At 46.7% G+C, this 26197-nt stretch overlaps 2 protein-coding genes and 1 pseudogene across 16 annotated transcripts in view; 1 reads left to right on the top strand and 2 right to left on the bottom strand.

Moving 5' to 3' along the window:
* Positions 1 to 10934, top strand: part of ALOX5 (arachidonate 5-lipoxygenase) — a 61719-nt gene extending 50785 nt beyond the window's left edge. The window contains exons 8-14 of the mRNA XM_023196750.3: positions 5272 to 5475; positions 6192 to 6278; positions 7869 to 8047; positions 8246 to 8367; positions 8548 to 8648; positions 8936 to 9106; positions 10325 to 10934. Coding sequence (XP_023052518.1) covers positions 5272 to 5475; positions 6192 to 6278; positions 7869 to 8047; positions 8246 to 8367; positions 8548 to 8648; positions 8936 to 9106; positions 10325 to 10504 — 1044 coding nt within the window. The 3' untranslated portion in view covers positions 10505 to 10934. The remainder of the gene's footprint in view (positions 1 to 5271; positions 5476 to 6191; positions 6279 to 7868; positions 8048 to 8245; positions 8368 to 8547; positions 8649 to 8935; positions 9107 to 10324) is intronic.
* The window catches only part of LOC111529800, a 712005-nt pseudogene that overhangs the window by 230111 nt on the left and 455697 nt on the right, over positions 1 to 26197 (bottom strand). The window lies entirely within an intron of this gene.
* Positions 10797 to 26197, bottom strand: part of MARCHF8 (membrane associated ring-CH-type finger 8) — a 148404-nt gene continuing 133003 nt past the window's right edge. For 10 of the 14 annotated variants that reach the window (XM_023196752.2, XM_023196757.3, XM_023196763.3 and 7 more), the window contains one exon: positions 22186 to 26087. In XM_023196752.2, coding sequence (XP_023052520.2) covers positions 25783 to 26087 — 305 coding nt within the window. In that variant the 3' untranslated portion in view covers positions 22186 to 25782. Of the gene's footprint in view, positions 10991 to 11128; positions 11223 to 12085; positions 12150 to 22185; positions 26088 to 26197 lie in introns of those variants that run through there. The other 4 variants (XR_003306642.1, XR_003306643.1, XM_026446775.1 and 1 more) reach the window with 4 other exon arrangements.

Raw genomic sequence — 26197 nt, 5'->3', positions numbered from 1 at the left:
ACACACATACATACATATATATACACATACATACATACATATACACACACACACACAAAATAAATTATATATATATATAATATATATATATAAACAGTTTTTTATATATATAAAAATATAATTTTAGATTCAGGAGGTACACGTGCAGGTGTGTTACATGGTTATATTGCATGATGCTGGGGTTTAGGTTTCTATTGAACCCATCACTCAAATACTGAGAATAGTACCCAATACCTAGTTTTTCAACCCTTTCCTCCCTCCTTCCCTCCCTCCCCTTCTTGGAGTCCCCGGTGTCTTCTTTTCCCACTTTTATGTCCATGTGTAGGCAATGCTTAGCTCCCACTTATAAATAAGAACATGCAGTATTCGATTTTCTGTTTCTGGGTTAATTCACTTAGGATTATGGCCTAAGTGCCAATCCTAAACTGCACCGATGTTGCTGCAAAGGACATGATTTCATTCTTTTTTATGGCTATGTTGTATTCCATGGAGTACATGTACCACATTTTCTTTATCCAGTGCCACTATCGATGGGCACCTAGGTTGATTACATGATTTTGATATTGTGAACAGTGCTGCAGTAAACATACGTGTGCATGTGTCCTTTTGGTAAAACAATTTCTTTTCCTTTGGGTAGGTACACAGTAATGGGGTTGCTGGGTCGAATGGTAATTCTATTTGCAGTTCTTTGCAAAATCTCCAAACTGCTTTCTACAGGGATGGAAGTAATTTACACTGCCACCTGCAGTGTGTAAGCATTCCCTTTTATCTGTATCCTGCTAACATCTATCCTTTTTTTACTTGTTAATAGCCATTCTGACTGGTATCTCTTTGTGGTTTTAATTTGCATTTCTCTGATGATTAGTGATGTTAAGCATTTTTTCATGTGTTTGTTGGCCACTTATTTGTCTTCTTTTGAGAAGTGTCTGTTCCTGTCCTTCGCCCACTTTTTAATGGTGGGTGTTTTTTCCTAAGCTCCTTATACATTCTGGGTATTAGTCATTTGTAGATGCATAGTTTGCAAATATTTTCTCCCATTCTGTAGGTCATCTGTTTACTCTGTTGATAGTTTGTTTTTCTGTGCAGAAGCTCTTTAATTTGATTAAGTCTCATTTGTCAATTTGTGCTTTTGTTGCATATGCCTTTGAGGTCTAGTCATAAATTCTTTGCCTAGGAAATGTCCATAAGAATTTTTCCTAGGTTTTCTTCTAGAATTTTTAAAGTTTGAGATCTTACATTTAAGTCTGTAATCCATCTAGAGGTAAATTTTGTATATGGTGGGAGGAAGGGGCCCAGTGTCATTCTTTTGCATATAGGTAGCCAGTTTTTCCAACACCATTTATTGAATAGGATGTCCTTTACTTATTGTTTACTTTTGTTGATTTTGTCAAAAATCAGTTGGTTGCAGGTACATGGCTATATTTCTGGGTTCTCTGTTCTGTTCCATTGATCTGTGTGCCTATTTTTGGCACACAGTATACCATACTGTTTTGGTTATTATAGTCTTGTAGTATAGTTTGAAGTCAGGTAATGTGATGCCTCTAGCTTTGTTTTTTTGCCTAGGATTGCTTTGGCTATTCAGGCTATTTTTTGGTTCCACGTGAATTTTAGGATTTTTTTCCTAATTCTGTGAAAAATGATGTTGATAATTTGATAGGAATTGCATTGTATCTGTAGATTGCTTTGGGCAGTATGGCCATTTTAATGATATTGGTTCCTCCAACCCATTAGCATGGGATGTTTTTCCATTTTTTTGTGTCATCTATGATTTCTTTCATCAGTGTTTTATGGTTCTCTTTGTAGAACTCTTTCACCTTCTTGGTTGGATGTATTCTTTGGTATTTTATTTTGTGTGTAGGGGACTATCATAACTGAGATCACATTCCTGATATGGTTCTCAGCCTGAACATTGTTGGTGCATAGAAATGCTACTGATTTTTAGGCTAGGCACGGTGGCTCATGCCTGTAATCCCAGTACTTTGGGATGCTGAGGTGGGCAGATCACCTGAGGTCAGGTGTTCGAGACCAGCCTGGCCAACACGGTGAAACCCCATCTCTACTGAAAATACAAAAATTAGCCAGGTGTGGTGGCACATGCCCGTAATCCCAGCTACCCAGGAGGCTGAGGCAGGAGAATTGCTTGAACCTGGGAGGTGGAGGTTGCAGAGAGCTGAGATCGCACCACTGCACTCCAGCCTGGGTGATAGAATGAGACTCTGTCTCAAATAAAAAGAAACACTACTGATTTTTGTACATTGATTTTGTATCTTAAGTATAGAAAGTCAAAAGGTTTTTTTAAGTTTTTTTTTGTTAAAGAATAAATTATAAGTGTAAGAAATAATAGTTTTTTCTAAAGACTAACTTTTTTTTAAGCCTTTTTGCTTTGTGCTAATAACTGTTTATTAAGCCCTATCATATATAGCTGTGAGATATAAGGGAATGAGTACATTCTATGTCCTTGTACTTTAACCAAGATATTTGTGCTGGACATGCTCACAGGCATGTCCCAGTTTGCAGCCTATGCCCCTTCCTTATTTGGGAATGTTACTAATTTTCTAAGTCCTTTCATAAGCAACTTCCTCTTTTCCTTTGTCTTTCCATTGCTTTTACCTGTTTAGAAAAGTTTTAAGTTATTAGCCAGTTGGGTTTTAGTTTAGATTGTGAGGTCTGGCTCCAGCCAGTGGAGACACTACACAGTAGCAGGGACAAGCTGTGTAAGGAATAAAAATTGCTTCTCTCCATTATTCAGGTGTGCTCTTGCCGTTGTTCCATCTACGAGGAGCACCCTTTCTGCAGAAAGTAAAATTGCCTTGCTAAAAAAAACTTTTTGTCTAAATGCTGATTTTTCCTTGCAGTACCAAGGAACAAGCATTCTGTTTCTCACAAGCATTTTACTTATAACATTGAGACTTTACTGAAGTTGTTTATCAAATCTAGGAGTTTTTTGGAGGAATCTTCAGGGTTTTCTAGGTGTAGAATCACATCATGGATGAACAAAGATAATTTGACTTCTTTTTTTTTTTTTCTTTTGGTTTGGATGCCTTTTATTTCTTTCTCTTGCCTAATTGCTCTGAATAGGACTTCCAGTACTCTATTAATAGGAGGGGTGAGAGTGGACATTCTTGCATTGTTCCAGTTTTTAGGGGGAATGCTTTCAGTTTTTGCTTGTTAAATATCATGTTGCCGGCTCAGCTCTTTACCTACTGTGTGACTTGGGAGAGCTGCTTAACCAGCTGGAGCCTCAATTTCCCCCCATGTAAAATGGGTACAGCAAGGAATACCTGCCTTACAGGGTCAAAGTAAGGATTAAGTGAGATAGTATGGGTAAAGCCCCTAGCACACAACAGGGGGCTCCTTAGCCCCAGAGGATGTCAGGAGCATGTCAGTGTCCCAGAGCCATCAGGAACATGTCAGAGCATGTGGGAACATGTCAGAGAGTGTCTCAGAGCATGCCAGGCAGCCCAGCACTCTAGGGCACAGATCAGGTATCAGTGGCCCAGGCAGCTCATGTAAATGGGTGTGGCAGTGGGGACCCTGACAGCTGGGACTGTAGAAAAGGGACAAGAGTGTAGTTCTGTGAGAACATGTGCAGAGTTCTGAGAACTTCTAATTTTTCAGGAAAACCAGGTCATTCAAATTTTTATGTGAAACTGTCTGATATTTAAAAGCAGTCAACTAATCTCATGTATAAACAGACAGGCACGCCTAGTGTGCAAGTCACACTCTGCTGTCCCTCCTCCCTCCCCTTTCCTTGGTCCTCAGGGAGTTCTGGGGCTGCTGGGGTCTCTCTGACCAGGGTAGAGTCACTGACTACCAGGGCTCTGGAGCATTTGGGATTTGGCTCATCTAAACCAAGACCTGCTGCAAGTACAAAGTTCACACTTGATTTTTAAGACTTAGAATAAGGAGGTGGGGAATGTGAAATATCTCATTTAATAGTTTTAGATTGGTTTCATGTTGAAATGATAATATTCTGGATATATTGGGTAAAATAAAATTGTATTAACCTGCATTTCACCTCTTTCCTTTTACTTTTATTAATATGGCTTCCTGAATACATACAATTCCATGTGTGAGTAGCATTATATGTCTATTGGACAGCACTGTTTTCGAGGGAGAGATGCCCAAGGACCCCACTTTCCACAATACTTATAGCAAGTGACACAGCTGTGTACTCTGGGACAGTTCTCCCTCCCCAGCCATGGCCATTGTGCTTTCCCAGCACCTAAAGTCTGGCCACGCCCCTTCCTGGTCACTCTTGGCTGCAGCCCTGCCACCCCCCTCATTCATTCTGTCAATCCCTCCAATACCTCATGTCTTCATCTAAAAATGGGCAATGCCAGCACCTGCTTCAGGCTCCTGTGAGAGCTCACTGTCAGATGCTGAGGCTGTGCTGGCTCTCAGTAAGGGGGCGACGCCTGGGACTGCTGGCGTGGAGGGACCTGGGGCTGGGTGCCAGGGTGGGGGCGGGAAGGTGAAGCTGTGTGTGCAGAGGCATCAGCAAACCAGGTCACCACAGAACTTGGGGATTTTATTTTCTGGCATTAAGAGGTGATTGAGGAGGCAGTTAACGTGACATGATCTGCATTTTGGAAAAGAAAAAACTCACCTTGTCCGAGTGTGGAGTGGAAACTGGAAAGGGAAGACAGGCCCATCCTCTGCTACAGGAGGCGCCTGGGCACAGGTGTGGGCTCCAGGCAGAGTTCAAGCTGCAGACCCTGATCTGGGAGGCTCAGCACCAGGAAGGCCCAAGCCTTTGGATAGGACAAGCTGATTTAGGGCAAGAAAAGAAGACAGGAGCACCAGGGCAGACCCTGGGGAGCACCAGCATTTCAGGGAAAAGGAGAGGGAGGAAAGTATGGGACATCAATGAGAGGCAGTAGAAGAGGGAGCAGGGCAAGGAGGGAAAGGGGGTAGGGATCCCCTCCATTGCTGGGCCCTCTGCTTGCCCACTCCTTCCATGCTGCCAGCTCCTGAGGCTATTCCCACAGTAACTGTGAGCCTTAGGGATCACTGTCCCCACATGACAGATGCTGAAGCCGGAGCTTAGAAAGCCCATTGTGTCATCCAGAGTCATGCAGGTTGTAAGTAATATGGCTGGGACAGGAAACATCACCCCAGGGCCCTTTACCCCCTCCGGGCTCTTCTGATTCCAAAGTCACCGTTAAAGAAATTCAGATAATTCTGGAACTTCCCAAGAGGCGAAGTTCTCCAACAACTATAATCTGAAGTGAAATACAGCGGTGTGTTTCCTTTCCCCCAATGTATCAGCTCAGCCAAATCCCAGGAGATGAGAACCCTATTTTCCTCCCTTCGGATGCAAAATATGACTGGCTTTTGGCCAAAATCTGGGTGCGTTCCAGTGACTTCCATGTCCACCAGACCATCACCCACCTTCTGCGAACACATCTGGTGTCTGAGGTTTTTGGCATTGCCATGTACCGCCAGCTGCCTGCCGTACACCCCATTTTCAAGGTACAGCCAGCTACTGCCCCACCTGCTATGGGAGGGCATCTGAGATGTGGAGTGGGAGGGATCGCTGACATCCCACAGGGGAACCTGTGGCTGGGAGTGGGTGGCAGAAAGGGACCCCTGGAGAGATGTTCTCAGAGTCAATAATGTCCCCAAAGGAAGAAAACAGCTGGGAGCCTGCTGTTCCCCAGGACACGAGGCCAGGGTGTGGGCCTGACACAGGCACCTCGCTGGCCAGCCAGTAGAGTTGGAAAAGGCAAATGAGTTCACGGTGATCCTCGGCTGGTGCTGATGGCCACCCCTGCCATCACTCTCTTTCCGTGTTCCCGAATCTTACAAGCACTGGCTGTTGGGGTGACTGCAGGCTAAAAGTACTCCTGTGTGCCTCAGTTTCCTCACCAGTAAAACAGGTCAAATAGTACAGCTGCCTTATAGAATGATGGTCATGATTAAGACAGTGAATTCAGGGAGCAAAGAGGTAAGCATTGTACAAGTGCTGGCCAGGACCATCTGAATCATTATCATGCTTAGTAAGCATCAGAGGGGTGCAGGCTTCCAGCACTTACTCAGCAGAAAGATCAGCAGTACCCAGCCTTCACTTCCTCCCTGCGGCCAGCATCATCCTGTAGGGCAGGCCTGGGTGGGGGAGCTGCAGGTCCCTGGGGCACCAGGTCACCTGGCTGGGCCTCCTCTGAGGCCTCCTCCTCTCCCCTCCCCAGCTGCTGGTGGCACACGTGAGATTCACCATCGCTATCAACACCAAGGCCCGTGAGCAGCTCATCTGTGAGTGTGGCCTCTTTGACAAGGTGGGTGCCCTCCTACCTTACTTGTTGCCAGGAAGAGCCCAGCCTGGCCACCTTCACTCCCTATTTGAGATCTAGACGCCCTTTCAGGAGGCCTGGAAGGGTGAAAGCTGGAGTTTGCTCAGAGCACTGGGTCCAGCATCCTCCTAATGTCTCCAGCCCCTGCCACTCAGCCAGGAGCACTCCTCCAGGTGCACCACCAGCTCTTCCTTCTTGCTGATGGCTCCCAGTTCCCTCCTCCCACTCCTCCCCTCTCCCAGCCTCTGGGACCTGGGTGTAGAACCCTCTCTGGAACACACTCCTTATGGCCCCCTGACCTCCTACACACCAGGAACCTGTGTCTGCCTCTTAATTTGCCGCACCCCTGCCACCCTGACCCGGACCTCCCCAGCACTCTGCTTCCCGGGTCGCAACCCTCCCAACCCACTGTGTCCTGCATCAGGGCCTCCAGGCCCTGCCCAACCCTCGCATCCCTCAGACAGCACCCCACCTCGTTTTGAGCCCCCTGTAGCCTTACCAAGCTTGGACTCTCACATGGGCCCTTGCCCCAACCTTCCTCCTTTCCCCAGCCCATTAGGGACCAGGCCAGAGACCACTGAAGTTGAAACACTGTTTGGGTTGCAAATGACAAAACCCAACTCAAACCAGCTGCAGCTGGACAAGACATGTCTTATCTCAAATACCTGAACACAATAGAGGGGCCAGGGCCTTAGCCAGAAATGGATCCAGGGACTCAAGCAATGCCCCAGGGTATAGGCACATTGGCTCCCACTTTCTCTTTCACCTGTGTTGGCATCACACTCTCCTGCTGCAGACAGGCCCCCATGGGAGAGGGCACAGGACCTCATCATAGTAGCTCTACCTCAGGTTCCCATGTGGCCATTATCTCCTGGCCGCATCCAAACAGAAAGTGCTGGGGGGCAGCTCTGGTTGGTCCTGCTTGGGCTGAATGCCTACCATGGACCAGTCTCTGGCACCCCAACACCCAAGTCCGTCTTCAAACCTTCTGTGGCACCGACAGCCCAGCCCACTGGGTGTATTTGCATGTGTGTGTGCATGTGTACACATGTATGCCAGTCAGCTTGTGAGTGTGTCTGCATCGGTCAGCAACCGGGATCAGGACCAGGATCCCTCCTTGTGGGTCTCTCCAGCCCTCACCTGAGCACACAACAGGCCCTCAACAGAGTTGCATGGGGCCTGGAAACTGAGGGTCACTGAGAGCAATGACTGAGGGTCCTGTGCTCAGCACTAGAGCAGACTTCACAGCCCAGGCCCGCTGGTACTGGGGTCCCCCACACACCTGCCCACGCCTGCTGCCCTCCTGTGGCTGGGAGCGCACCCTTCCCTCCTGCGCTCTGCAGCTCCACGGTTCAGTCCCTTGTATTGGATTGGGCGGGGGGCTCCTCCCTGTCACCTCTCCACCCGCTGCCCTTGTCATTCTCTGCATTAAACATCCCTCCCCCATCTCACAGGACAAGGGTTTGCCCCTCTGCCTGCCTGGCCTCCTCATCTCCCTGGCACATTTCCTCAGGGATGGGTCTGGACAGCTGTGGGAGGAGCCACCCGCTCAGGGCACTCTACCTCCCACTCCAGGCCAACGCCACAGGGGGCGGTGGGCACGTGCAGATGGTGCAGAGGGCCATGAAGGACCTGACCTACGCCTCCTTGTGCTTTCCCGAGGCCATCAAGGCCCGGGGCATGGAGAGTAAAGAGGACATCCCCTACTACTTCTACCGAGACGACGGGCTCCTGGTGTGGGAAGCCATTAGGATGTGAGCGCCCGCGGGGCGGTGGTCCTGGGGGAGGAGCCGGGCACCCTGCCTGACTACCTGGGGCGGGCCTGGCCACGGGCGGCTGGCGCTGAATGGGGAAGGGGTGGAGGGTGCCCAGCGTCCGTGAGGGGGTTGCCGCCGGGCAGCGCTCCGCAGACCTGGCTGGGTCGCCCACCCTGGCTGCGCCCCCTGAGCCAGGTTCACGGCCGAGGTGGTGGGCATCTACTACGAGAGCGACCAGGTGGTGGAGGAGGATCTGGAGCTGCAGGACTTCGTGAACGACGTCTACGTGTACGGCATGCGGGGCCGCAAGTCCTCAGGTAGGGACCAGGGACGTCTCCGGACCGGCTCCCCCGCAGTCGGCAGCGCGGGCGCAGCCGCCGGGGTGTCCTGCCCAGCGGGCCCTCCGGCGTCGGGGCAGGGAGACCGGGCATGGGGTGGGCGCCGGGCCCTGGGGTCCCCAGGGACTGGGCCTCAACCCGCCGGTGGTTCCGCCCTAGGCTTCCCCAAGTCGGTCAAGAGCCGGGAGCAGCTGTCGGAGTACCTGACCGTGGTGATCTTCACCGCCTCCGCCCAGCACGCCGCGGTCAACTTCGGCCAGGTAGGCGGGGCCCGGCCCGCTGAGCAGAGCTCCCTCCCCAAGGCCGCTGCCTCCTCCCCCGCCCCAGCTCTGCACGGGTACCGCACCCTCGGGCAGCCTCGGGGTCTGGCATGGGACTTGCAGGATGGATTCTGCCCGCGCAGCCGAGGGCGCTGGCCACGGGGAAAAAGGATGGATGGACTGAAGGGCCCGCTGGAGTTGGGGGGCACGGGGAGGACGGGGCCCAGGGGGCAGCTGGGCAGCAGGGCTTCGGGGGTGCCCACGCTCGCTGGCGGTCGTCTCCTCAGTACGACTGGTGCTCCTGGATCCCCAATGCGCCCCCAACCATGCGAGCCCCGCCCCCAACTGCCAAGGGCATGGTGACCATTGAGCAAATCGTGGACACACTGCCCGACCGCGGCCGCTCCTGCTGGCATCTGGGTGCAGTGTGGGCGCTGAGCCAGTTCCAGGAAAACGAGGTGAGGCTGGGCAGGGTGGGGCACAGACCCAGGTCACCCCAGGTTAACCGGTTCCTCAGCCTCAGGGCTTTGTGACTCTGGCCTCAAGGCTCACTTGGAGCCAGGAATCCTGACTTCCAAGGCTGGAAGGGCCCAGAGGGCTGCAGCTGCCACCAGGTCTCCCGGCCTGAGCCTGGACAGAGCTCAGGGTGGGCACGGCAGGAGAGCACACAGCCCAGGCTCTGCTCACTGTCACCAGAGGGTCGTGTGTGACACCCACTCCCCCCAGCTATTGACAAACCTCTTGCACATGTGTTTTTCCCTGGTACTCCAGAAGGAATGACCAAGAGTTTCCTGGGTTCCTTCAGGACATGTGCATCTCATTTAACCTAACAACTGAATCTGGTGTGTCTTGGTGGATGCACCCGCTTTGGGGTAGCTCAGTACTGCACAGAATGGCCGCTCCAGTCCAACCTGCTGCAGACTGCTGGGCGTCTGAGTTGTTCCTGGCTAATGTGTTGGTCCCTCACTGGACATCCTTGTTTTTGTGCCTTTGCACATGTGTGCAGTATGACCGGACACATTCCTAGCAGACAGATTCCTTGGTCAAAGAATATTGAGACTGAATTGCCCTCCACAGACTAAATCCCAGTCCCATTATCAGTAGCCTATGTTTCTTGGACCTTTCCAGCTCAGAAGCTTTGTGATCTTAATCCAATACAGTAGTTTTTTAAAATGATGTCTAGCTCTGCCCCGCAGACATCTGTGTGAGCACGCAAATAAGCACAGCACCCCAACAGGGCAGCCACCCCTTCAGGCTCCCTGGCCTGCCTTCTGCCTTCCTGGGCTGGAGAGGCCAGCACTGGCCCCAGCGCCCCTGATGGGAGGTGGGAGTGCTGCGTAGGGGTGGCCCGAGAGAGCAGGATACCATGGCTGCAACCACCAGCACCCTCCAGCTTCATCTGCATCATTTTGTAACCACCTGGCAGCAGGCAGTTATTTTCCCACTTATCCATGAAGCCCAGCTCTGGAGCCTTCCTTAGGGAAGCAGATTGGAGGCAACGACACTTGCCTTCCCAAGGCCCTCTTGTCAGACAGCAGAGGGTGAATATGGGCAGGCGAATAGATGCTCCCTCCTTCATCTCCCAAAGGGTGGCTGGCCCCTCGGGAAGAGACACGCCTGTCAGTTTACATGGGTAGCAGATTGACCCATGTGTGTATCCATGTCTGGGCCCTCAGCTGTTCCTGGGCATGTACCCAGAAGAGCATTTTATCGAGAAGCCTGTGAAGGAAGCTATGGCCCGATTCCGCAAGAACCTCGAGGCCATTGTCAGCGTGATTGCTGAGCGCAACAAGAAGAAGCAGCTGCCATATTACTACTTGTCCCCAGACCGGATTCCAAACAGTGTGGCCATCTGAGCACACTGCCAGTCTCACTATGGGAAGGCCAGCTGCCCCAGCCAGCTGGACTCCAGCCTGCCTGGCAGGCTGTCTGGCCAGGCCTCTTGGTAGTCACGTCTCTTCTTCCAAGGCTAGTATCTTTCTGTTTATTCTTTGATCTTCAGGGAACCCCATAGATTGATCAAAGTGTAAACACCATAGGGACCGATTCTACACAGAGCAGGACTGCACAGTGTCCTGTCCACACCCAGCTCAGCATTTCCACACCAAGCAGCAACAGCAAATCACAACCACTGATAGATGTCTGTTCTTGTTGGAGACATTGGATGATTATTTTCTGTTCTATTTGTGCTTAGTCCAATTCCTTGCACATAGTAGGTACCCAATTCAATTATTATTGAATGAATTAAGAATTGGTTGCCATAAAAATAAAGCGGTTCATTTAAAACAGGTCTTGTTCCACATGGTATGTTCCAGTCACCCCAAACAGCTCATTGCCATCTCCTACACCAAGAGAAAAAAAAAGCCATAGTCACCGTGATTTTATCAAGGCAAAAGCCTCCCCACCCAAGTCTGGATAGAAGGTGCTTTTTCCCCCAAGCAGTATCTGTGCTCTGTGGAACACATCCCAAATGCCAGCACCTCTGGGAAGGCATCCTTGGTTCCTGTCTCTCCTCCAGATTTGTCAGAACCTCTGTTGTTGCCCTCTCTGTGGTCTCCCTTGGGATTGGAGCCCCTGGAAGGACAGAAAACCCACTTTATTTATGTCTGTGCCCCAGGGCTGGCATAAGGCACCAGCACTCAGCTGTTCCCTTCTTTTCCTCCTGGCAGGGCACCTAGCTAATGGATATTGGGCATTGTCTTGGGAGCTGGGGGTTTATTTTTTCCTGGGGCAGTGTTCTTAACATGATATAAAAAATAAAAATGGGCAGGGCGCGGTGGCTCACACCTGTAATCCCAGCACTTTGGGAGGCCAAGGTGGGTGGATCATTTGAGGTCAGAATTCGAGACCAGCCTGGCCAACATGGTGAAACCCCATCTCTACTGAAAATACAAAAATTAGCCGGGCATAGTAGCAGATACCTGTGATCCCAGCTACTCGGGAGGCTGAGGCAGGAAAATTGCTTGAAGCTGGGAGACAGAGGTTGCAGTGAGTGCATGTCGCACCACTGCACTCCAGCCTGGGCAACAGAGTGAGACTCTGTCTCAAATAATAAATAAAGTAAATAAATAAAAATGCATTCTCTTTCCCCAGGCCCAAGTAGCAGAGCCAGTTCTGAGCCTGGGCATGGTGACCCATTCTCCCCCTGTGCTCACATGCCCAACTCCCAGCCCTCCAGCCCCTGGCTTCGGAATCATGTCGTCAGGATCTCCCATGTCTCTGGAAGGTGCTTCCAGTGTGGCAGGCCAGCAGCTCAGTGTCTGGGTAAAGGCTTCTACAGGGCCAGCATGGCATGAGGGGAGGTGTGCATGCGTTCCTGAAGCCACAAGGCCTTCTGAGGAGACCTGACTATTGGAGTGGGTACTAGAGACTGAGGTCCAACCCCTTAATGCCACAGACTCCCTGCCATCCCTTGGAGAATTGCCCACCACACTTACGAATGATCTTCGGGACAGGTGACATAAACGTATAGCCATGGTCGAGGCATTCAGCTCCATGCCACTGTGAGAATGAACACACCAGCTTTTAGAACAAGGTTGTGTGGTCAAGAGGAGAAACGAATAGGAGTAGGCGGGGGTGGTGAAGCAGGTCTGACATGAGCAAAAGAGAGAGAGGAGGATTGGGTTGGAAGGGCTTCAGATGGCAGAGCACCTCTGAAAGTCTCATGCCAGCTAATGAAGAGTCCTCAAAGTCACCATTACAGAAATCTTACATCTGGCAGAAATGACAGTTATGGTTTGGCATGAACCCCACAGTGGATCCAAACGTGTGGCAGCTGAGATCCTCAGTCAATTATGTTCTCTGCAGCTGGTCCTTCTGGTTCCCTGGGGCAGGGTATCTGAGTAGCACAGCTCCACTGCTACCACAGGAGAGGGAGAATCCCAAATTCTGTGCATAGACTATGTCTAAACCTCTGGATGACCCCTAAGTTACATGTACATAAGGCAAACTACAAACAGCCCAATTCAGAATAAAACAGCCTGTCTTACTCTGTTTGTGCTGCTATAATAAAATACCTCAGACTGGGTCATTTATACAGAACAGAAATTGATTCCTCACAGTTCTGGAGGCTGGAAGTCTAAGATGAGGCACTAGCAGTTTCAGTGTCTGGTAAGGGAGGGATCAGTGTCTGCTCCCATGAGGGTGCCCTCCATGCTACGTCCTCACCCAGCAGAAGGGCAAAAAAGGGCAAACATTCTCTAAAGCCTCTTTTGTAAGGACATCAATCCATTCATGAGGGCAGAACCCTCATAAATTAATCATTTCCCAAAAGGCCCCTCCTCCTAAGGCCATCACCTTGGGGTTTAAGTTCCAGCACATGATTTTTGGAAGGACATATGCATTCAAATCATAACACAACCAAAGTGATATTTGAACTTTCAAATAGTTTGCAGTTTGAGATCAACTAAGTTAGTTGCTTGCTTGAATAAAAAAATCATGGGCGGGCACGATGGCTCACAACTGTAATCCCAGCACATTGGGAGGCCAAGGTGGGCAGATCACTTGAGGTCAGGAGTTCGAGACCAGTCTGACCAACATGGTGAAAACCCATCTCTACTAAAAATACAAAAATTAGCCACAAGGCCAGGCGTGGTGGCTCATGCCTGTAATCCCAGCACTTTGGGAGGCTGAGGCGGGTGGATCACAATGTTACAAAATAACATTCATAATAGCCAGAACATAATCCAAAATTACTCAACATACAAAGAATTAGGAAAATGTTACCTATTCTCAAAGGAAAAGATAATTAACAGAGACCAATCCCAAGATGATGTTGGAATTAGCAGACAATTATTTTAGTTTTCCTATTTGTGCTCAGTGAGTTAAAGGAAATATGCTCCAATTTATGAAAGGATTGGAAATATCAACAATAAATTATGTGTCATAAGAAGGAAAAGAAGACGAAAATCCTAGAACTAAAAAATATTGGAGGAAAAAAATAAGTGGACTGAAAAAATAACTGAATAACAGAGCAGAGATGACAGGGTAAAGAGAAAGTGAACTTGAAGATACAGCAATAGAAATGATCCAGTCAGAAGTACAGAGATGATTTTTTTAAATAAACAGAGCCACAGAGATCTACGAGGCAATATCAAAACAACTGGCATACATATAATTGAAGTCTTCGGAGAGGGAAGATGAAAGAGAATGAGGCAGAACAAATATCTGAGGAGACCAAGGCCAAAATTTCCCTGAATTTGGTGAAAGATGTCAATTTAAAGCTTCAAGAAGCTCAGCCAAATCCAACTAAAACAAATACAAAGAAAACCATACCCACATAATTCAGAGTTAAACTGCTCAAAACCAGAATTAAAGAGAAAAATCTCAAAAGCAGCAAAACATAACACATAGAGTATAACAAAAATGTGAATTACAGCTAACTTTTATTTATTTATTTATTTTTTAGACAGAGTTTTGCTCTTATTGCCCAGGCTGGAATGCAATGGTGGATCTTGGCTCGTTGCAACCTCTGCCTCTTGGGTTCAACCGATTCTCCTGCCTCGGCCTCCCAAATAGCTGGGATTACAGGCATGTGCCACCATACCCGGCTAATTTTTTGTAGTTAGTAGAGGCAGGGTTTCACCATGTTGGTCAGGCTGGTCTTGAACTCCTGACCTCAGGTGATCCACCTGCCTCAGCATCCCAGAGTGCTGGGATTATAGGCATGCACCACCGCACCCAGCCCTACAGCTAACTTTTAATCAGAAACTGTGTGGGGCCAAAATATAGTGGAACAGTATATTTAAAGCATTAAAAGAAAAAAAATTTACCAACACAGAATTCTGTAACCAGCAAAAATATCTTTCAAGTATGAAAACAAAAATTTCAGGTAACATAGAACTAGGAGAATCTGTCACCAACAGATCTGCACCACAAAAACATGCTAAAGGAAATTCTTCAGGCTGAAGGGAAATGTTAGATGGAAACTCAGATCCTCAGGAAGGAATGAATAAAACCAGAAGTGGTAGATATTTGGAAAATGCAAAAGACTTTTCCCCTTCTTAATTTCTTTAAAATATATATAACTATTTAAAGCAAGTATTATAATATTGTCATGTGGTATTTATAATGCATATAAATGTAATACACATGAAGATGGCATAAAAGACAATGGGTAGTAAATGGACTTACTCTGTTACATGGTTTCTACATTTTATATCAAGTGGTACAGTGTTAATTCTAGGTAGTTTGTAAAAATTTAGAGAGGTAGATTATAATCCCTAGAGCAACCACTAAAAATAATTTAAAGAAATATAGATAAAAAGCAATCAAGGACTTAAAATGGAATTCTAAAAATTCATAAATAATGAAGACAGAAAAAAGGAACAGAGAAATAAAAACAGAGGTAAAAACAAAAATCAAATAATAAAATCATAGACATAACTCTAGCCTTATCAATAATGATATCAAATGTTTTAAAATTTTTAATTTAGTTTTTGTAGAAACAGGGTCTCCCTATGTTGCCTAAGCTGGTTTCCAACTCCTAGGCTCAAGTGATCCTCCCACCTCAGCCACCCAAAGCGCTAGGACTACAGGCATAAGCCATCACACCTGGCCCATCAAATGTTAATGGACTAAAAACTCAAAACTAAAAGAGATTATCACAATGCATTTTAAAAATTAATGCCCAACAATATGCTATATGTAAGATATACACTATAAATGCATAATAGAAGCAGAATTTTTTTCTGTCAGATATTTAAGGTTTTTCAGGCCACATACAATTTGTTGTTATTTTCTTTTTTTTTTTTTTTTTTTTTATACTTTAAGTTCTGGGATACATGTGCAGAACGTGCAGCTTTGTTACATAGGTATACATGTGCCATGGTGGTTTGCTACACCTATCAACCCATCATCTAGGGTTTTAAGCCCTACATGGATTAGGCATTTGTCCTAATGCTCTTCCCCCACTTGTCCCCCAACCCCCCGATAGGCCCCAGTGTGTGATGTTTCCCTTCCTGTGTCGATGTGTTCTCATTGTTCAACTTCCACTCATAAGTGAGAACATGCAGTGTTTGGTTTTCTTTTCCTGTGTTGTTAGTTCGCTGAGAATGATGGCTTCCAGCTTCATCCGTGTCCCTGAAAAGGACATGAACTCATTCTTTTTTATGGCTGCATAGTGTTTCACGGTGTGTATGTGCCACATTTTCTTTATCCAGTCTATCATTAATGGGCATTTGGGTTGGTTCCAAGTCTTTGCTATTGTAATTAGTGCTGCAATAAACATATGAGTGCATGTCTTTATAGTAGAATGATTTAAAATCCTTTGGGGATATACCCAGTAATGGGACTGTTGGGTCAAATGGTATTTCTAGTTCTAAATCCTGGAGGAATCACCACACCGTCTTCCACAATGGTTGAACTAACTTACACTCCCACCAACAGGGTAAAAGTGTTCCTATTTCTCTACAGCCTCGCCGGCATCTGCTGTTGCCTGACTTCTTCATGATCGCCATTCTTAAAACAACCCTACCTCAAGAGCCTTACAAAAACAGGCCATGGACTACATTTGGTCAGTGGGCTGGCATTTTCTGGCCCTTGATATAAAGAAACAGATAAGACTTGCAAATGACAAATAAGTACATGGAAAGATGCTCAACATCATTAGTCATTAGAAAAATGCAAATTAAAACCACAATGAAATACAACTACAAATCTAGACTACTATTACAACTACTAATCTACATCCAGAATGTCAAAAAAGGTCATGATTGACAACACCAAATGTTGGTAAGGATATGGAGTAACTGAACCTTCACACATTGTTGGTGGGAATGTAAAATGGTGCTCCTGCTTTGGAAAAACACCTCACAGTTTATTATAAAGCTAAACATATCCCTACCCTCTCTGAAACAGCATTCCATTCCCAGGTAATTAAGAGAAATAAAAACATATGTCCACAAAAAATATCTATACAAAAATATTCTTACCACTTCATAGTAGCCAAAAAAACTGGAAATAGTTGAAGTATCTAGTAATAAGAAAACGGATGAAGAAAAGGTACAGTCATGTGATGGAGTATTATTCAACAATAAAAAGGAGCAGATAACTGATACAATAGTATGGATAAATTTCAAAAATGTGCTGACTGAAAAAATCATTACACAAAAGAGTGTATATACTGTATGACTTACAATTACGTTTTGGAGCAGGCTAAAACCAATCTCTGGTGGGAAAGAAAGAAGAACGGGGTTTGATTTTGGTGGGATTGGGGATGGGGACAGGGGTGGACTAGAAAGCAGCATTAAGAAGTTTTCAGGGGCCAGACGCAGTGGCTCACGCCTGTAATCCCAGCACTTTGGGAGGCTGAGGCAGGCAGATCACCTGAGGTCAGGAATTTGAGACCAGCCTGGTCAAAATGGTGAAACCCCATCTCTACTAAAAATACAAAAATTAGCCAGGAGTGGTTGTAGGTGCCTGTAATCCCAGCTACTCGGGAGGCAGAGGCAGGAGAATTGCTTGAACCCAGGCGGAGGCTGCAGTGGGCCAAGATCACGCCATCGCACTCCAGCCTGGTGGACAAGAGCAAGACTTCGTCTCCAAAAAAAAAAAAAAAAAAAATAGTTTTCAGGATTGGGATAATGTTCTATATTTGGATAGGGGTTTAGGTTACCTAGATAGATACATTTATCAAGTCATCAAATGGTACACTTCAGATGTACGCATTTCACTGTACGTAAATATTAACCCAAAATCAAAAAGAACCATGAGCAAATACTGAACTCTAGTGAATGATATGCATACTGAAACTTTTGTGGTGAAGTATAATTATGGCTGCAGTTGACTCTGAAATATATAAAAACCTAAGTTGATGGGTGAATAGAGTGATTAATAGATGGAAATCTGTGGTAAAGCATACAGAGAACAATGTTAATTGTAGATTCTAGGGTTTATATATATTCTTACTATATAGTTAACTTTTTTATGTTTAAAAATTTTTATAATAAAATGTTGAAAAACCATGAAATCCTACCTAATGCAGTAAGACAAGAAAAGGAGATAAAAGGTATACGTAATGGGAAGTAAGAAATAAAACAGATGACATGCTCATCTATGTAGAAAATCCAAAAGAATGGACAAATAAACTCCTGGGAACTAATAAGTGGTTACAGTAAGGTTGTAAGATACAAGGTTAATATACAAAAGTCAGTCACTCTCTTATTCACCAGTAATGAACAAGTGGAAATTGAAATTCAAAACAAAGTACTGTTTACATTAACATTCCAAAAATACATACTTAGGTTTAAATCTAATAAAATACATACAAGATCTTTATGAGGAACACTGCAACCGTGATGACAGAAATCAAAGAGAAACTAAACAAACAGACATAAGTAAATATTCCCCAGAAAGACTCAATATTGTCAAGATGTCAATTCTTCAAAACTTGACTTACAGATTTAATGCAATCCTAATCAAAATTTCGGCAAGTTATGTTGTGGATATTGACAAACTTATTCTAAAGTTTAGATATGGAAGCAAAAGACCCAGCACAGCTAACACAACAATATAGTAGGAAAACAACGAATCTGGAAAATGGATACTACCCAGCTCCAAGACTTACTATAAAGCTACAGTAATCAAAATAGTGCCATATTGGTGAAAGAATAGACAAACAGATCAATGGAACAGAATAGAAAGCCCAGAAATAGACCTTCATAAATACAGTCAACTGATCTTTGACAAAGTAGCACAGACACTACAATGGAGCAAAGATTGTCTTTTCAACAAATGGTGCAGGAACAACTGGATATCTACATGCAAAAACAAACAAGCATGAATCTAGATACAGACCTTATGCTCTTCACAAAAATTAACTCAAAATGGATTATAGATCTAAATGTAAAATTCAAAACTATGAAACTCCTATAACATAGGATAAAACCCAGATGACCTAGGTATGGCTATGACTTCTTAGATATAACACCAAAAACATGGTTCATGAAAGAAATAATTGGTAAGTTAGTCTTAATTAAAATTAAAACCTTCTGCTCTGCAAAAGACCACATTAGAAGAGGGAGGAAATATTTGCAAAGACACAACTGATAAAAGATTGTTACTTAAAATATACAAAGCCCTCACAGTAAGGAAACAATCTGATTGAAAAATGGGCCAAAGACTTAAACACACAAAAGAAGATCTACAAATGGCAAGTAAGTATGTGAAAAGAAGCTGCACAGCTGGGGGCGTGGTGGCTCACGCCTGTAATCCCAGCACTTTGGGAGGTCAAGGTGGGCAGATCATCTGAGGTTGGGAGTTTGAGACCAGCCTTGTCCAACATAGAAAAACCTATCTCTACTAAAAATATAAAATTAGCCAGGCATGATGGTGCATGCCTGTCATCCCAGCCACTCGGGAGGCTGGGGCAGGAGAATCGCTTGAACCTGGGAGGTGGAGGTTGCAGTGAGCCAAGATTGCGCCATTGCACTCCAGCCTGGGCAACAAGAGTGAAACTCCATCTCAAAAAAAAAAAAAAGCCGCACATTATATGTTATCAGGTAAATGCAAATTAGAACAATAACGAGATACCACTAAATACATATTAGGATGGCCAAAATTGAGAATACTGACAGCACCAAACATAGAGGAGGATGTGGAGCAACAGGAACTGGAGAGAATGCAAAACGGTATAGCCACTTAGGAAGACAGCTTGGCAGTTTGTTACAAAACTAAATATACTCTTACCACACCATCCGGCAATCGCACTCTTGGTATTTACTTATGTCCCCACAAAAACCCTCGTATGGATGTCTAGAGCAGCTTTGTTCATAATTGTCAAAACTTGGAAGCAACCAAAGATGCCCTTTGGTAGGTGAGTAAATAAATAAACTGGTATATCCAGACAATGGAAATATTATTCAGTACTAAAGAGAAATGAGCTATCAAGCCATGAAAAGACGTGGAAGAAACTTAAGTGTGCATCACTAAAATAAGTCCATCTGAAAAGGGTGCATATAATAAGATTCCAAAGATACAACACTGCAGAAAAGGCAAAACTGTGGAGATAGTAAAAAGACTGCCAGGGGCTAGGGCAGTGGGAGGGATGAATAGGCAGGGCACAGAGGATTTTTAGGGCAGTAACACAACTCTGTATGACACTATAGTGTTGGATACGTGTCCAGATTCACAGAATGTAGAACACCAAGAGTGAACCTTGAACTATGGACTTTGGATGAGGATGAGTCAGTGTAGGCTCATGGATTGTAATAAATGCACCACTGTGGAGGGGATATTGATAATTGGGGGGCTGTACATGTGTAGGGACAGGAGTAAATAGGCAGTAAACAAGCAATGCTCAATTTCATATATCTGAGAAATGGAGAATAACACTTAAGTGACATACAAAGGAGTAACAATCATTTTAGGAACAATTTTAAAAATAACACTTGTGATGTGGCTCAGGAAAGATTCATTCCCACTGTAGGAAGGAAAGTGAATCATTTTAGAGGTTAGTTTTGCAACTCAGAAGATCAAATGCATCTACCCTTTTTCTACTTCTAGAAATCTATCTTCAGAAGTGCCCCTCCCTCACACACCCCCAAGTGTACCAAAATAAATGACATGGATGTGGACTGCAGCCTTATTTCTAGTATCAAAAATTAGCAAACAATCTAAAAATCTATATCCAGGAGGATTTAAAGAAATCCTGCATGAGTTAGAAAGAATAAGGTCGATGCCTGTGTTCTAACAGAAAATAAACTGGTTGTTAGATGAAAAAAGCAAGCTGCAAAGTGATGTAATGTGTAAATGCAGTAAGCAAAATACATCATACACACACACACACACATATATAGTACTTTCTATATATTTACCTATATGAGCGTGATGCCTCCAACTGCAGAGCTGTGGCTCTGGGAGCAGGACCTTGTAACAGGGCCTGACTGTCCCAAGGGGACTTTCCCTGGGAAAGGAACCAGGTTGGATTTTCAATCTCCTTTTTTATCACCATGCTGACAGCTTTGTCATATGCCTTTCCCTCCGCTGTACTGATTTTTCCTTACAGAAGCTCTCCTTAATGCTTCATCAGAGACTCCCTCTTCTCCAAAGAAAAGCCAGCTGCATTCCCTGGTCATCTGGTTGAGCTTGAGGTGAGCCCCAGGGATCATGTGCCTCCTACCAGCCTGATACCCCAGTGGCGAGGAGTTGCCTCTTGGCTTTCTCGAGGCCAAGCAACTCAGAGGTGTGGCAGGATTGCAGGTCACAGTGGCACTTCCAAGGCCCTGGAGAGTGACTCAACGCCTCTGTTATCAAGATATCACACAGGCTGTGCACCAGCAACTCTAGGGACATCCTTCACGTTGACAAAGTGTTGGCAAGCTTTTCCTATAAAGGGGCACACAGTAAATATTGTAGGCTTTGTAGGCCATACAATCTGTCCCAACGATTCAACTTTGCCCACGGTAGCAGTGAATCAACCGTAGATAATATGTTAAGTGAATGCGCATGGCTGTTTGCTGATAAAGTTTATTGACAAAAACAGAAAGCTGCTTTTGAGCAGTTTGCTATCCCGACACAGACTGTGGGGAGTCCCTCGCGGCAGAGTACCCCATCAGTGTGGCCAGTTACATCCTCTCAAGCCTGCCCACACCCAGACCCTGTCGGGTGTGCCTTCAGAAAAACTCCCAAAATTCCCCAAAAGCATAGTGGCTCCCCGTGAGAGCCACTGCCCTCACCTTACGGGGCAGGTTCCTCTTTCAGTTCCACCCTCCTCAGCACACAGCTCAGGGGCCATCCCCGCCTCCTCTTGGCCATAAGCACAGTCCTTCCTACACAGGCTCAGCAGCTCTGCGGGCCTGTCCCCCACCTGGAGCCACAGGCCTCCACTCCTGGGGACAGCTGTGACCATGGCTCTGCAAAGCAGCCTTGTGCCTAGCTCCCAAGTCGGCCGGCAGCCCAGAATGGAAGAGTTCTGTGGATCACCTCTGAGGCAGCAGCACATCCGGGCAAGCCTGGCTTCCCTCCCCTCCCTTCGCGCAACCCCTGACCCTGGCCACGCATGTGGTAGGGAAGCTGCAACCAGCCCTCGGCACTCCCAGCCCTGTGGGCAGTTTGCTGTCTGAGGATCGTGGCTCTGCCTTCCCTCAGAGGCCTTGCCAGAGCCAGGGGATACAGCGTGGCAGAGCTGTCACCAGCAACCCTGCTGGTCTCCCTGGTGCTTTCTCAGCTGGGCTGTGGGTCAGGAGCGAGTTTCTATGGATAAGGCTGGTTCATAATCAAGTGCTCCACAGTCACGTGGTGACACAGACTCAAGTCTGCCTTCCCTCAGGGTGGTGAGCGCAAGTAGGATCTGGGTGTCTGAAGCAAGCACACTTGTGAGAAATGCCTGTTTTCACTCCCATCCCACACACTCAACCAGACACCGCCGGGCCACCCCCGACACACATGTCTGAGGGAGGCTGAGGAAAACAGATACCTCCAGGAGCCACATATTATTTTCGGATGTGCAAGCCAGACAACCCTGGAAAGGGGGTCAGGGAACTGGAGTGCCTGCCAACATCCCCAGTCTCCCTGCAGGAAAACACTCTCATGGCAAAACTCCTTTGTAAGAAAGGCTTTATTGCTGCAATGAGACGTCCCAGTGTATAGCACAAACCCCCCTGTACAGAGAATTTTTCAAGTGGTAATACTGAGAAACAGTGACCATACACAAAAGAATACAAAACTAGACATTTAGATCACTAGAAACTTTCTAAGGTAAGAAAAATTTCAAATGTGAAGTGCCTTTTGGAAACTACACCACACATGTCAGTGTAAATTTGGTTTACCAATTTCTATAAACATTGCATCTAACTGTGCATTGATCAACTGCACAACTTCAACAGCTACTTCCAAGACAAAGATAAATGCTTTTATTTCCCTATGTTTTGGTCTTTCCTTGGGCTAGAAATGGAAACTGCATGTTTCACACCAGATTCAAAAGGGAAAGCAATTCAATCGCGTATTTGCCTCCAGCCACATCCAGAGCCGTGTGGATCTCACCCAGTTGGTCCCAGCCCTTCTCCAACCCTGAAGCCCACACCAAGGGTGCAGAGGCAGCCCCAGATCATGCAGACATCACCTGAGGCTCCCAAACTGGCCCAGCTGCCTGAGGCCTGCACGCCTGTGGCCAGGTAGGACACACGCGCAGGTTTGAAAACTAGGCCTACACGACTGCGAGTGGACTGAAGCAAAAAGGGGAAAAACATTAAAGGCCTGGAGTAGAAAGAGACCTTTTTATAAAGTTTTCAGGAAATTCTCACAATAAACGTGGGCACAAAGACCAAAATGCTAAGGCCAGAAGCCTGCTTATGGTACTATGACTTATGGGGAGTAGAGGCCAAATCAGAGAGGGCTGGCTAGTGATACCCCAGACCACTTGCCTCTTCCCCTTTCCTGGCCTACAAGTACCAGGCCTCCTGGCCTTGAGACCTCATTCTGGGTTTCTATATGGGTCAACCAAATGCTATCCTTTCACTAAAGCCAGGTGCAAAATGGGGGGCGGGGGGAAGCTGGTGAGTACACAGCACCCAAAAGAACCGAGAGAGCAAGTTTTCCGAGGCTACAGGAACACTGGCAGAGCCGGTGGCCACACCAGATGGGAGTACCACATCCCCGCCAGGCTTCATGCTTCACTGCTAGCCCAGGGGGCTAGAAGGGTCTGATGAATCAGGAGCTGAACTAGAACCTTCAAGGAAAGGCAAGGCAAGGGGGTGGCTCTGTGCCCCACCAGGAGGGGAAAGAAGAATGTGTGTGGACTGTCCACAGTGAGGCCAGAAATGATGAGATGGTGTTAGGCAGAAAAGGAGGGAGAGGGCTTCCCATGAGAATCTGGTTGGGCATGGGAGGGATACAGGGCTCAGTTATCAAGGCACCTTTGCCATAATGGGGTGCCAGCTACACTGGGTGGGCTGCCCAGGGGCTGTCCCTACCTACTTTCCTATCTACAGGATGTCTTGGTGCTTTTCAAGTTCAGCATAAGCGGTTCCATTTGTGAAGTGGGGATTCACACTTAGGAAATCTATCCTGGTCTTCACCTGAAACACTCATTTACTGCTGGGTGGCAGGAACAAGTACACAAAACCAGGGGCCTTGCCTGGGCAGTTCCTAAGGGACACTGGCAGGGCTGACCTGGGATTCAGCTCCCCTGAGTGGACAGTCTGTGGTTGCCTGGGGTCCCCAGGCTGAGAAGGGGTACGGGTAATTGCACTTCAGGGCACAGTGAACACAGGCACGGGCTGGATGTGGCCTGGGAGACAGAAAGGGGAGGCTGCCCTATTTTCAGGAGCTGGCTATGGCTGGACAGTGCCTGCCCGGCCACAGGAAGGCCACAGCAGAGCCACTCCACAGACTAAGACCTGTGTTGCCAAGGAATCAGACACTGGCTTGGAGAAGACAGAAGGATAAAGCCTGCTGCTTTTAAGCCCACATCATAGCTTAGAGATCCTTCAGCCTCCTGGCCTTCAAAACGAACTCCAGGGCTTTCACTCTGAAAGGCAAAGAAATCACCTTGTGTCTGCTTCATCCCCTTAGCAGGACAAACGAAATGCCTAAGGCCCAGAGAGACTGAGGGCAGGACCCCCAGCATCTCTCATCTCCTCCCTGCAGGCGGGGTGAGGGAGTGGCCTGGAAAGGAAGCATCTGCGCTACTTACATTGGGTTTCAGGCCCCCCGGCAACTTTCCCGGAGGTAACTATTTGCCTGGAACTAGGAAACTGGGTTTTAAAAACATAATTTTAAGCAGACTTTTAGAGGGACAAGGCCATTTGATGGTAGTGATTTTGGTTTTGTTTTATGAAAATGGTACAAGTGGTAATCCCTGATGACAAAATGGACCGAGAGTGGGGCCAAGGGCCCTGAACGATCCTGTCTGTTCAGTCCGGTTAAGGCGACAGCTGGGCGGGCGTGTGGCTGGGGAGCAGTGGCACAGCAGACCCTGGCAGTTTGCTCACACCTGGCCCTCGTCCCAGAGCCAGCCCGCCTGCCTCTTGGCCCTGGCAGTGACTTCACAGAACCTCCCCGAGCAGAAACCGCATGGTGGGCCAGCGCTCATCTTGCATGCAAGAGAGAACCTGCAGTGCACACACCCTGGCCAGGGTGGCACATGGCTGCTCTTTCAATGTGAAGCCAGCACCAACTGGAGAGATTTAACTATAAAGGAATATTTTTAAAATATTCAGTTTTGTTGTCATTGTCACTTCTTCTCTTTCCATTTAGATCTCATAAACTGTTCTTTTTCAGTGTTGACAAAAAAGAAACATACAGGGCAGGTCTATGAAATAACACCTTGTCATAAAACAGGCCCCAAAGCATAGGAATTACGCTTTAATTGCCATTTAGCATCCATTAATTCTCATGAGATCTGTGATTTAAAAAGCCTCTGGCCTGCTTGTCCTGTCTTAAAGTCATGAGTCTGTTTTATGAACAAAACGAATGCCACGCTTCTTAGCATATATAAGGCAAAATGGGTTTTTGATCTCTCATGATGTAAAGGAGATACAAAGGTAAGGAAGGAAAGATTTTTAAATGAGACTTTTTTTGAGTGTCAATCCCACTGGACACACATATTACAAAATAAAGATTTTCTTCTGTAAAGTGCTGTTTGCTCAGTGAATCATGTGCCACCACAGAGCACCACAGCCCCACCTGCTCAAGAGTATGGAGGAGGCTGCATCGGCAGAGGGTGGGCAGGAGTCTATGTTTGGGGGTCTGTTTCAATACCATCTCCTGCAGAGGGAATCCTCTCATCGTGGCTAGACATTCCCCAATGCCCTGCTCCAGGCTGGGGACTGCTGCAAGCTGGAGGCAGCTGCGGATCAGGGCCTGGGCGCCCCTGCTCCTGCTCTTCCCTTGGGATTGGCATTTTATTCTCTCATTCTGCGCAAGACCATGGGCAGGAACTCTGCTGGCTCCCCATCAGGTCATCATGGGGGTCTTCCACCTTCCCACAGAGCTGCCAGGCAGAGGCAGTACCCAGGTATGCCCGGCCCACAGGAGGATTTTCTAGGAGACTATGGAAGGTTTAGAAAAAGAGAAGCCACTATAGTCACCTGTCCAGTCTATGCTATTAAAAGACATAAGAAAGGTATACAATTGGCAGTAAACAATTTCCTTCGGCTCTTCATGGATGTCCAGGAATATGACAACCCACACACAATCAGACGTGAATGATTTCTGCTCCAGTGTCTTCAGGCTCTGTGCAACAAGAAGAGTTTGTGTCGGAATAACAGATTCCACGTCCATGTTTATTTTCAAAGTTGGGCTCTGCTAGTGGAGATTTTTCAAAAATATTCTTTTTGCTTGTTTCTGGACAGTTTTGAACATAGATCACTCTATTATAGGCCTTGAGTCTCTTCCACAATTGCACATACACTTTACACTGAACATACATAAAAAGAAGTCCTCCGGTGAAGCCGATGGCCACAACCACCAATTTAGTCCAAAAGGGCCATTCTAGGATTCCTGGAAGGGAAAAACTCAGCCTATCAGATTTTATTTAAGATCTGAAGTAAAGAAAAACACAACTTCTGAACTTCCCATAATCAACTGATTCTGTTGTTGTGGTTAAGAGA

This window comes from Piliocolobus tephrosceles, chromosome 9 (assembly GCF_002776525.5).
Source record: "Piliocolobus tephrosceles isolate RC106 chromosome 9, ASM277652v3, whole genome shotgun sequence".
In the NCBI taxonomy this organism is placed as follows: domain Eukaryota; kingdom Metazoa; phylum Chordata; class Mammalia; order Primates; family Cercopithecidae; genus Piliocolobus; species Piliocolobus tephrosceles.
The sequence above is the reverse complement of the archived record's forward strand: the minus strand, read 5'-3'. Positions and strand labels throughout refer to the sequence as shown.